The sequence below is a fragment of the Camarhynchus parvulus genome, chromosome Z (genome assembly GCF_901933205.1).
Source record: "Camarhynchus parvulus chromosome Z, STF_HiC, whole genome shotgun sequence".
Classification (NCBI taxonomy): Eukaryota; Metazoa; Chordata; class Aves; order Passeriformes; family Thraupidae; genus Camarhynchus; species Camarhynchus parvulus.
The window spans coordinates 42,106,331-42,118,558 of NC_044601.1; the positions used below are offsets into that span (position 1 = coordinate 42,106,331).

Consider the following 12,228-nt stretch of genomic DNA (forward strand, 5'->3'; position numbering starts at 1 on the left):
CTTCAGCCAAGGCTAACTCATGACAGTGGGGTGAGTTGAGAACAGGAAAATAAACTATACAAGGGCAAATGCATTGCACTGTTTTCCCTCAGACCTAGTAATATTATGAGGGACTGATTTCATTTGTGGGAAAAAAATTTTAAGTGTGGCAGGCAGTGTTAAAATACTTAGTAAGATACACAATGTTAAAACACTCAAGAAACTGGAAAAAATTTCCAAGACTATAACTGGCAGTTTACTATTTTCTTCTGCAAAAGGTGAAGTGGTTTTCTGGGGGTTTGTTTGAAAACTACATTGATTTATGTGATGTATTTTATTATGATACTACACTTAATGCAGACAAAACATTCCAGGCAGAAATCTGTGCTTCATTGATAAAAAAGTAGGAAAATCTGACAGCTGACTCAAGGCAGAAGGATTTATCCTGAATAATTTCAGTTTTAATCCACAAATTGAATCTCTTATTATATGGTCAAATTAATATTGCTGGGAAATCTGGTCATTTCCACTATCTCTTTTTAACATTATTATTATTATTATTATTATTATTATTATTATTATTATTATTATTATTATTATTATTATTATTATTATTATTATTATTATTATTATTATTATTCCATCATGAAATGTTTTGGACCTTTGTTATCTCTTGTTCAGTCATTCAGATTCTTTCCTTTAAGCTTGTAAAATATCTAAATCTTAAATGGACTTACCTTTTGTTATTCTTGAGAGTCAGTCAGTGGGGCCCCTACTGTAATTTTCCACAATTACAATCACTTACACATTCTATGTAAGAAGTTACAATCCTATTGTAAGAAGCTACAATATCAACGTTTGTTTGTTTTTTGTTTCCATAAAATCAGTAGTTTTCTGATGATCATTCAATTTGTCATAATTCTACAAGTTATCCTCTACCAAAAGATGGCTTTTTATTAAGCAAAGCACAGGGCTTTTACAGCTTCTCACTTTTCAGAGTGCCATAAAAAGAAATTCTTTTTCTTAAACATAATAAAAAACTTGTTCAACAGAAATCAGCTCACACCTTTTTTCTGAGGCTGCCTCACTTGACTCTTCAACTATCTCCTTATCCAATTAAGCACTGTTGACAAGAGCACTGCTGAAAGCTATGAAAGAAGCCGTATCAAATCCTCCTTGGCAACCATGACATAGGCCACTGAAGGATTATCACTGGGCTCCCAACAGCTATGCAGAAAACCCATGCTGGTTTTGCACCAACATTTTATTAGAAGAATTTTCATAGTCTTATTACTACCAGCCTGTACCCACCCAGAAACAACAATGATGTAAGCTACAACATAGGCAAATTTCCATTTTATGAACTTTGCCCATGGCAGATTTAGAAAAAGCGAAAAAGCAAAGTTGCCAAGAGCTTTCAGCACCTTGCATATGCTGCAGCTCTCACTGCTCCTGCCAGCTGTACAGCTGAACCAGTGATAACGCCGGCTGGAAATTTTAGAGTAAACAGACATGACTCCAAAGGGATAATACGAAATGAGCTTCTGGCGAAATAGTAAGATAAACTTAAAAAAAAAAGAAAACCTAGTAAGCTGAATGCACCATAAAGAGCAGAAATAGTTTTGTAGTAATATCTATGAGGAAACTCCTGAATGCATTAGGTATCATGTCATGCTCCTAAACAACTATGTGCCAGGCAGCTTTCACACATGTGTTTTCAAAGCATTATAAATAAAGAGTAAGTGCCAAAGTCATTATCCTCCTCTCCTTGAGCTAAAGAGTATCAGGCACATGCAGCTACTGTTCATGCTAATCAACACTGCTGTAAGACTGAACAGCAAAGAAACAGACCCGCTTGATGATTCTGACTAATAATTTCTGTCTAAGAGTAATTTAGCTAATAAAATGCAGTATGCAACAAGCCTTTTAGCACCTATGAATCATACTTTGCAATAGCCTTCCTGAACACTGGGAAATGATATCATTTTATATCTTGTAATTCATAAACAGAACATTTCACTCACATTAGTCCGGATGAACAAGTACCATCAGTACAAACAGATTTTTGTACATTTGGCCATGACAAACAGAAACAGATGGGAATCCGTTTTCTAGCTACTACGTAGAAAAAAAGAACATATGTAGGTTTCTTAAAACACAGTAAAGAAAGTTTTTAATCAATATTGGCATTTGCTGTGCACCAGTCTCTCTTTCAAGAATCGGGGTTAGAAAATGCACTATAACACATTATTTTCATAGACCAATTTTTTTGGTCTTCCAACAACAGTTAAAGCCAAGCTGGATTCTCAGCAAGTGTTGAACAGCTTTAAAGACCATAAAAGTCTGAGTAAGGAAGAAAGAAGCTGAGTACACAGGCAATAACATTTTGTAAAGCACACACAGACATACTCTTAGGAACCAGAAAGTAACACTAAACACCACCTGAAAGAAGGCTTTAGCGAGGAAACCAGAGGTAACACACATAGTATAGCAAACCATGAATGTTTGTATTAGTGCAAAAAAACCCTCTTAATATACAGATTCTACACTAATACCAATTCCTTTTTTTGAAAGGTGTCTTTAAAGATAAAGATACTCAGCCATATGTCTCTGTGACAATCTGGCTGAAAAAAATGTTTGTGATGACAAACAAGTTAATTTTTCTCAAACCTTTCATAACATCAAAACAGAACAGTTTTAGGCATATGTATTCCATGGCATTTCACAAAAGAATCACAAAAGTAATGGAATGGCAATCTTTAGACAGAATGTAAATGTCTGTGTTGAGAAATTAAATTTAAAATACAGACTTAAGGGAGAGAAGAACAAGAAATCTGAGGATTTCTCACGAGCAGAATCTTAGGCATTTTTTTGTCATATGAGGACAAATTGGACCAACCTAGAAAATCAACGCACAGAAGAAAAGATGGCAATCTCGGTTGTACCAACATTAGAACATATTAGTCTAAGTAATAATAAAAGGTTCAACCAGATCTAAGTATGCTGGATTTTCTCACTATTTAAATTGCTGTTAACAAGTACTGCATGCGTTGATTATCATCAAAACCAACACTGTACACTTTAAACACTATTTCCATTGTCAAACTGGAGATTTGAGAACTGGAAAGGAGAATTTGTAGAAACGGCACTTTTTTTTAAATCCAGTTCTCAATTATCTCTTCAACTTTACGAGCAATACACTCCACTTTTTTTCAAGCAAATAAGAAGCCAAAGTGATCTTTTTAATGGTTTAATGAATATACAAATCTATTTACAGACAAAGGATATATTTAAAATTTTTGGACAACAGATGGATTGTGTAAGTATTGCAAAGAGTATTCTCATTATTGAAAGGCAACCATTGCATCAATCCATTGATAAGGTAAAGGCAGAGACTAAGGCACTCCACAATATTTTTATTACAGAATTTTCAGGGTAAATAATCATTTCTATTGCTTATATCCAATATTACTTAATAAGCAAAAATTGAGAAATAACCAGAGAAGTGAAGGACACCAAATTAAGCTGAAACTCCCAATTTACTTTTTTCAGTACGAAGACAGTTTTTAATATATTTGGTAGCAGATAGGCACTCTCTCCTCAAAAATTGCTGAGTTGAAGAGAAAGGACTAAAACCACAACTTGAGCTACTCAACAAAGGAAAGGTTTTAAGGCTTTTTAAAACTACACAGAATTTAAAGATGGCAGTTAATCCTGTTTACTAAAAGAAGGCTGTACTCTAGCACTACAATATATGAGGTAGACTCAGCCTTTTCACACAATATTCCTTATTTTCCCTGACACTCCAGTATAAATCAGGCCTGAGTTTGACCCAGTCTATCTAGACGCTCTTCACCAATTTGTAAAAAACTATTTTCTGCAACTTTTCCTCCTTAACATGGGAACAGATACAACTGTGGTTGCGATTTTTTCTGTGATTAACTCAGTTTAAGTTCCTTATTTTTTAATGCTATAATGTATATAATTTTTTCATCTTTGCAATTAACATATATGGGTAGCTTGCAACATTTAATTTTATCATATCTGAGATAATATACCCAAGCTGGTTAAGATAAGAAAATTATAATCGCAATTTGCAATTTTAGCAAGTTTTTCTAACAAAAAGAAAAACCCTAATATGCAAATATTGGGAGACCTTGTTGAGATTTACTACCTAAAAAAGAAAACATGAGATCAATTCAGTAAAAAATAAATTTGCAATTCTTAAAACAAAGTGTAAAAAACCCAGAGTGTGATAAATCTCCTACAAATTAGGAGGATTTTCTCTTAGAGACAGCTGATAGAAAACTGATAGACAGTTACAAACTTTGTCATCAATTTAGTGTACAGTCAAATTTTCCAAAATCATAACTTCTCAGAACTTATGTGCATACTAAAAATCTTTACCTGCTATCAATAGCACAAAGTTCTCAGGTAGAACTTCCAGCGAGAGTACATGCAAAGATAAAGAGATTAGATAGACAGACAGACAGACAGACAGACAGAGAGACAGGACAGACAGACATGTAAGTTTTTAAAATTCCACAGCCGTTGTGGTTACATAGCTTTTAATCTCTTGGCAAGAAATTTCTGAAGGAAAAATAAATTCAGTTCTATTTACTCTCTACCAGATTACACATAGAATGTGTTGGTTGTTACTTGCATTTGTTTGAATACAGATGTCACACAGAAAGGACTTACACATTGGAACAGTAAATATATTGCAGTTGGGGAACTTCAGATGCTGTTTATTCTGCATCAAAAAATATTTCTGAGAGCTGTTCTTCATACTACGTCAGCTCTTTAAAAATCTAACACTAGATATTTCATGATCCGATAGCCTTTCAGTAAGAAAATGTTTTCCTAAAAGGTATTATAATCATCTTTCATGCAACTGAAGTATAACCTCTTTTGTATTTTATTTTGCTTGGACGCAGAGAACAAAGATATAACACTGCCTTTAAAAAAACCTCATGAAAGGCTTGTAATATCATGCTTCAGTTTTCCCTTTTCAGACCAAGCAAACCAAATTATTTCATTGTCCATGTAATTCTTACTACCTACTACTGCATTCTAATACTCTCCCATTTTCAGATTAGTATTTACTGACATCTTCTATCCAAACAGGAAAGAGCTTCTCCAAATGAGACTTCATCAGCTTCAGGTGAAATAGTCCACTTACATGTTTTCCATAATAACGTTGTTGTTATTGCAAGATGCTAGGAATTCAGGAGAAAAGTGAAAATTTTCATTATTCAACAAGTATCAGCAATACAGGAAACTAGAGAATAATTTGTGCTAAACCCTGAATTCTCTTTAACAAATTCAACGCATTTAATATCAGGTGTGTATACCTGGTAAAAATCAGTGCATTTAGAAAATGTCAGAAAATGTCAAACTTTCAATTATGTATTGTCATGATAAACCAAGTGCTGTAGTAAGAAGCATTACTTTGAGCTGAAGCTTGCAATAGCACATAGATACTATGTTTTGTTTATACCCAAAAGTATTTCCCTTACATTTTAAATTTTCTTTCTGGGTCAAAAATACAATTAATTTTACCCAGTTTAGAATATTATCTTCACTAAAAAAAATGCATGCTGATGACAATACCATTCTTTGAACACAACAGGACAAATTGGTAGCAAATACTGCATTGAAATAGCCAAATTCCCCATCACAAAGGACCTTCGTGATTCCTGAGAAACTCATGATTTGTGAATGCTTGAAAACTAAGGAAGTCCCATTCCTTTGTCCCAGAAAATTCTGTTCAGTTATCCTTGCTTTTCCTCAAGGAAATTGTGGCAGTTAAAAATAACCTTGTCAGCCAATGCCAAAGACTCAACACTGTCTTCACTACTAAACTCTTAACACTTGAAGGTATTGTGGCAACTGAGGTAGGGGGTCTGCTGCAGACACTCCTAATCTCCAAAACCAGCTCTCATGCCAATAGCCTATTCACTCCAGCAGTATTAGAAGGTGGCAAAGTATCTCTTACTCACAAGCAGTCAAAAAAAAAAGGGGTCCTTAAAATAATGCCTGAAACCCATCCTCTCCCCTTATGACCCAGCTGTGGGAAGGAGATCACTTAAATCCACAGCAGAAATCAAAAGGGCAAGCAGAAAAGATAAGAGAATGTTATTTTTGGTAACAGTGGTCCAGTGGCCACAAGAAAACCCACAATCCCTTCAGATACCATGTGATGGCACAGGACCTTCAACAAGGTAAGGTCATAGATGGAAAACAATACCTGGTATATCCTAATTTTTATTTGCAAGCAAAGAAAGCCCTCTTGTAGCAGAATTATTTTCTATAAATGTGTATTTAGGCATATTTTGCCTATAATGAAGACTACTTTTTCTTCTAACCATGGCAATTAGTCTCTATCGTAATAATTATATCTCCCATAAATTCCTGTATCCTTAGAATAAAGCTGGTGCAAGATCATTTGACATTCTGTCCAGTAAGATGCAGAAAGTATATTCTTTGCATAGTATGACAATAAACTAGTAGTTTGGGAAAATAGTAATATAATCAAGACATTTTTTGCAGATAAGTATAAACTTGTGCTAATGCACTGGCCCAGATTCTACTCTGTCCTTGAAAGATTCAGAGGAAATCAGAAATGACTTCAAGTGATCACTACCTCTTATGCATTTCCCTTTCTTTTGTCTGTAGCTGGAGGTCAGTTGCCAAATAATAAATATTGCACCCTTTAGGCTGCTTTTCTTACTGTTAGAACAGTTTCTTTCAGAGAGCTATTCACTGATAGAAACCTCCAAAACTGAGAGTCACTGGTTCCTTGCCACACCGGCCTAACTGAAGGCAAAAAACAAGATCACAAGTCTACTGCAGTGGCTCCACATCACTCATGGATTCCTTTATGTAAAAAAAGTTTCAGCCTGGTGAAATCTCCCAGGCTTCATTCTAACATGGAAAAGTGGGATGAAACACAGGAATTTCTGGATATAATCCATTACCTTAATTTAATAACTGATATGTCTTAAGAATGTGGACATAGTATTTCATCATCAGATTTTATCAACTGCTACACTTAAAAAGTTGAGATAATTGAGGAGGGAGGCAGACAGGAAGAGTATTTCAAAACAGTTTTTAAAACTAAGGAAAGAAAAGAAAGATTGAGAGTAGTTTCTATGATGGTATAGTTTTGTATAGAGGAATGTTCAGAGTAAAAGAAATTCAGAAGTAGTTAGAGATAACAATACATACTTTCTGCAGCTTTTGATGTTGCATCTTGTCACTGACATATTTTATGAAAATCCTTTTGCTAGGATTTTTCCTCCTGAGAAGTTGAGAAGCCTCAGAAAAGAAATGTAAATAATGACTACCTGATGGCTGTGGAATGCGGTCTGGAGATGGTTTACCAACAGTGCATCTTTGGTCTTATGTGGATTGTTTTTACTTAATGACCAATCCCAGTCCAGCTGTGTCAGGCTCTCTGGTTAGTTACAAGATTTTATTACTCATTCTTTTTTAGCCTTCTGATTTCTCCTTTCTCTTTCTTTAGTGTAGTTTTAATGTACCATTTTCTTTTAATATAATATATCATAAAATAATAAATCAGCCTTCTGAAATATGGAGTCAAGATTCTCATCTCTTTCCTCATCCTGGAGACCCTCAAACACCACCACAATATTCTTCCACACTCCTAAGAAACTCTACTGTGTCACTTATATCCTTTAAAGCTGAGTCATCCTCAGGATTGACTCCAGCAGTCTAGCAGCTTAAGGAAACCACTAATGCTAAAGCATCAACTATTCCTAGTTACATACTCAATATATAACTATATATAATTATATATAACTATATATATATATATAATTATATGTGTCTGTGTGTGTGTAGATAGACAGACAGACAGATAGATAGATAGACAGATAGATAGATGGCTATAAAAGTATGTATATAGTTATGAACTCAGGTCTATGGGATTTGGCAGAAATTTAGCCGCTGCAATGTTCACTCACTAGAGGCAAAAAAGATCAGAACTTCTAGGTATAAATCACAAGACTTCTCAAAATTCTTCACATTTTATAATTTTAACTCAAAATACTGTTTTACTACTGTTTTCAGTGAACAAGTCCATGATATTAATGTCTACACCTTCCAAGATGGAGTTCAGCTTCAATAACTAGTTTAAATTACTTTCAAAGTACTTTAGTTTTAGTAGCTTATAAAGCAGCTTGTGTAAGTTTAAAGATGACTATTTGATTTTCAGATCATAATGCTGTAATATCCAACAGTGATGTAATAGATTGCTAGAGAAAGAACATTAAAATGCACTTAGAGCTTGATCCTACTAAAGTCTCAGCAACTTGGTAAGATGCTGAATGCCTGGATGCTCCTTTTAAGTGTAAAAAAACTCAAAAAGAGTGCTATGTCTGAGCTTGGACTGTGTTCATACAGACATATAAATCAACATAAAGAAAACATCACCTTAGTATTTTATTACATTAGCTGATGCACAGAAACAGACTAGATTTTTGTCTTATTTTGGGATGGGGGGAGGGAAGAATGTTGCTCACTACTTCACAGGAAATAATCCTCTCACTGAAAAAGGACAATACCAAAACACTAACACATAACTGCCAGGACCCAATTTTAAAGGTCTTGCTTGATTGTCTTTCCTCAAATATTTAAACACGTTCCTTATGCAATAAAAGCAACATAAACAAATGCGGGGAAGGAAAAAACCTACCATATCTGTCCTATTTATACACAAGAAAGCAGTAAAACAAAAACCTCTACATCATGCATTCTGTGTGAATATTAACATTTTTTAATTTCAGTCATTAATTAGTGCCACATGGCAATGAATTTTATTTCAGATAATAAAGTGAAATTGCAGTTGCTTTACTATTTTTCTTCAACACATCTTTTTGTAATTAAAAGTACATTGTTTAGGAATACTTAAAAACACTTAAAAAGTTACATCTATATTTTAGAATGTAAACACTTCAATAAGGCAAAAGTAAAATTGCCCAGCAGCCATTTAAAGATTGTCTAACAGTGGCATCAAATTCACAAACAATATAAAGTAAACCACTTTATTATCCACTAGAACTATAACTCACCCTACTGCTTGACTCTTACATTGTGCTACCATACTCAAAACTGGTTGGATACCATTTGGTAGTATGTAGAAATAGATCTGAATTTAAACAAGCATCCTACACTGGTAACCAGAAAAACTCAAACAAAACCCAGAAGCCTAGATAAGGTTTTATTTTGTAGTGCTGATCTTATCATTCTATGATACTTCGTAGTACTGAACTACAAAAGATGTAAACACACTCCTCAAAGAAAACTGTTGCTTTTAAAATTAATTAATACAAGTCTAATTTCTATACAGGCAATGGGGTTTACGGATATACATGAAAATTCCAAACAAAGTCACACCATTGTATGTCCAGTTAATGTGATAACAATATCCATAAACAAAGGGCAAAAGTCTGTAGTAATGAAAAACATTCCTATTTGAAGCTCTGAATGAAAAAAAATAAAAAAGAAACTTTCTCCCTATATACCATGCCAATATATATTGAAGAACTCAATATAATGCTTACTATAAAGATACTAACACAAGAGAACAGTTTTCAAAAGTTTTAATATAATGACTATTCTGTACTGCAAGTAATTATTTCCCCTTTCAAGAGAACAAAGTAAATACTAACTCTGAAATTGAGAAGAATGTTCCATGGAGTTGTGATATCCAGGAAAGACATTGAAGTTATCTGGAGTGCCAGAAAGGACTTCTACAACCTTTGAATTCAAGAAAGCAGCATAGGGAGTGCTGATGGAGTAAAGACAAGAAACCCAAATACATGGGCGCATGGTTATTCATCATCTTCACAGTGGCTGTGATAGGATGCCTTCATAATGCAGTTCTCCCCAACAAAATCAGACTCCCTGGCATGTTTCTAAGCTTAGACCCATGAAGTGTGCATCATCCTCCTCTTGACAGGACACATGAGCTTGAAGTCAAGGTACAAGAGGTATGTTTTAACTTCATCTCCCAGCCTTTCACAAGTCATTGTAAGAGAAAAGAGAACAGCTTGGAGCACCCCCACCATAGGGTGGCAGGCAAGGAGACTGCACCATCAGATACAAATTGCGGTCATGTCGCTAAAAAGCAGGACAACTGATATCTCAATAAAGTACTACTAAAATCTCAATCTCTTTCTTTACAGAGCTGCTCTACTCTGAAACAATCCGCATTTAAACAGCCTAAATCTGTAAGAGGGAAGAGAACAATACCTGGAGACTTATAAATGAAAACATACTAAATGGAGTTCAAGGTCTACAATGCAAACATGAAAACAAACTTCTAATCCTCTCCTTTCTGTGATTCTGCTCTTGGAAGGAGAAACATTTTATCCCACATCTCTTCAAGAAGTGCTGAACTGTACAAAGTGCCAAATATAAGGTCACCTTGCTGTGAGTGGGGATCAAACTAGCAAAATAATGGAGTCATAATTCAAACAGATTAAAAAACAGAGTGTCTCTCAAGGGTTTTCTAAAATGTAATTATAAAGGTTAAAAAAGCTTCTTTTTTCTTAGCTATAGAAAATTTAATTGCAAACTTTTTAAAACTCACTATTCAGAAACAAAATATTTAATGGCTGCCTGAGCTAAGCATCTGACCTAGAAATGATTTTCAGAAGCAAACCCCAGCTGAGCTACTGTGTTTACAATCACGATTACGATTGTCCAATTTTCTAAAAGCAAACATAGCCATAGAGTATAAATTTGTCTCCAGTGGGTCTAAGTCCCAAAACAGACTGAAGAAATCCTCTCTTATCCAGCCAGTTCTCATATCTTATAATGAGCCCTATCACACAGTGGAGTAATTAAGAGTTGATTTTATATAGGAGAACAGCACAGGGGCTTACTCATGACACAGGTATAAGGCATCCATAATGAAATGCTGCAAGAGAAAAGCTAGGGGGAAAAGGATTACTTACAGTCTTTATCTCAAATTACAGCAGGCTTTGTTTGCTAATACCATTAACTTACTGGGTCAATTTTAAATCTTGGAACCTATTTACACTGTAGAAAAAGACTTCTCTTTATGCACAGAAATTGTATTTACTGTGTCTACAATATATCACTTTATTGACTAATCATTTATTGGCATAAATCTTTTTGAATCAGACGTGCAGCTTAATACATATAAATACAAAACTTCAGTGGATAAAACACAAGTCAGAATGAGAGTGTCAGACTTTTTATAACATACCTATATAATTACCTAGTGTTTAACAATGGTTAAACTTTGCTTGTTCCCAGAGAAAGCTCACAAGGCAAAAGAACTTTTATATACTGCTAAGTATCACTAGTAAAACAACTCCCAACAAAAGGTATAGCATGTATCAGAATATAAAGGACAGCACTTTAATCACAAGCAGGAAAATCACACAACTGAAGTATTTTAAAATGTTGTAGTGAAATGCTGATGCCATATGTCAGTGTGTAAGTCCTACCGTATTTCCCTGAAACCTGCTAGTGAAACAAACACATTGCAAGTTTAATTTCACACTGTCTACTCACAGCTAGTTCTGTGTACTTCAAAATCTCCTTTGCAAAATGGCCAAAAAAATTCCTTTATCTACCTGCCCAGACATGAAGAGGTTTCAGCTTTTGTTTTAGTTTTCTTTTTAAAAATGTAGGACAAGAATCATATTAAACAGGATGGAGGAATCATCATTATCTTTTGCACTGAGTATCAAATTCACAAACCAAAGATGCTGCAGGAGTAGCTTTTTTTACTTACCTTTCCTGTGATTCTCAAAATCAAATCTGCCATATAATTAATACCATGAATGTAATGTATGTAACTCACACTTATTTGCAGCAGGAGGAAAAGGGTGCTCAGGAATGCTGCTTTTAAGATGTTCACAAGCAAAAGGAAAATTTCACAAGTTCTATGCACACTTCACAAGCAAATATCATAAACTCACTTTTAAAAAGCATAGTAGTTTTACAATACCTTACACTGTAGTTGTACCAGTGAAAGTTCCATGACATTAGGAACTTCTGCTTTCTATACTTTCCTGAAGAGCACCTCACATCATACTGTCGGGATCTCTAGCTGGTCAGAGTGACTCCGAGAAAAGTTCGAAAGTCTCTTTTCCCAGCCCGGCGCTTGAAGAAGGAGTCAGAGCTCTTCATTTCTCGGTCTCAAGGTTGTTTATTTTATCTTATCTACAAAAAATTTTCTCCTGCCCT

General features: G+C 34.5%; 1 protein-coding gene across 7 annotated transcripts in view; it reads right to left on the reverse strand.

The window, feature by feature from the left end:
• Positions 1 to 12,228, reverse strand: part of KDM4C (lysine demethylase 4C) — a 251,390-nt gene that overhangs the window by 149,268 nt on the left and 89,894 nt on the right. The window contains exon 9 of one of the 7 annotated variants that reach the window (XM_030969350.1): positions 2,567 to 5,198. The exons of the other annotated variants lie outside the window; for them this stretch is intronic. Within the exon in view, the coding sequence (XP_030825210.1) occupies positions 5,082 to 5,198 (117 nt within the window). The 3' untranslated portion in view covers positions 2,567 to 5,081. Of the gene's footprint in view, positions 1 to 2,566; positions 5,199 to 12,228 lie in introns of those variants that run through there. 7 annotated transcript variants of the gene reach the window in all.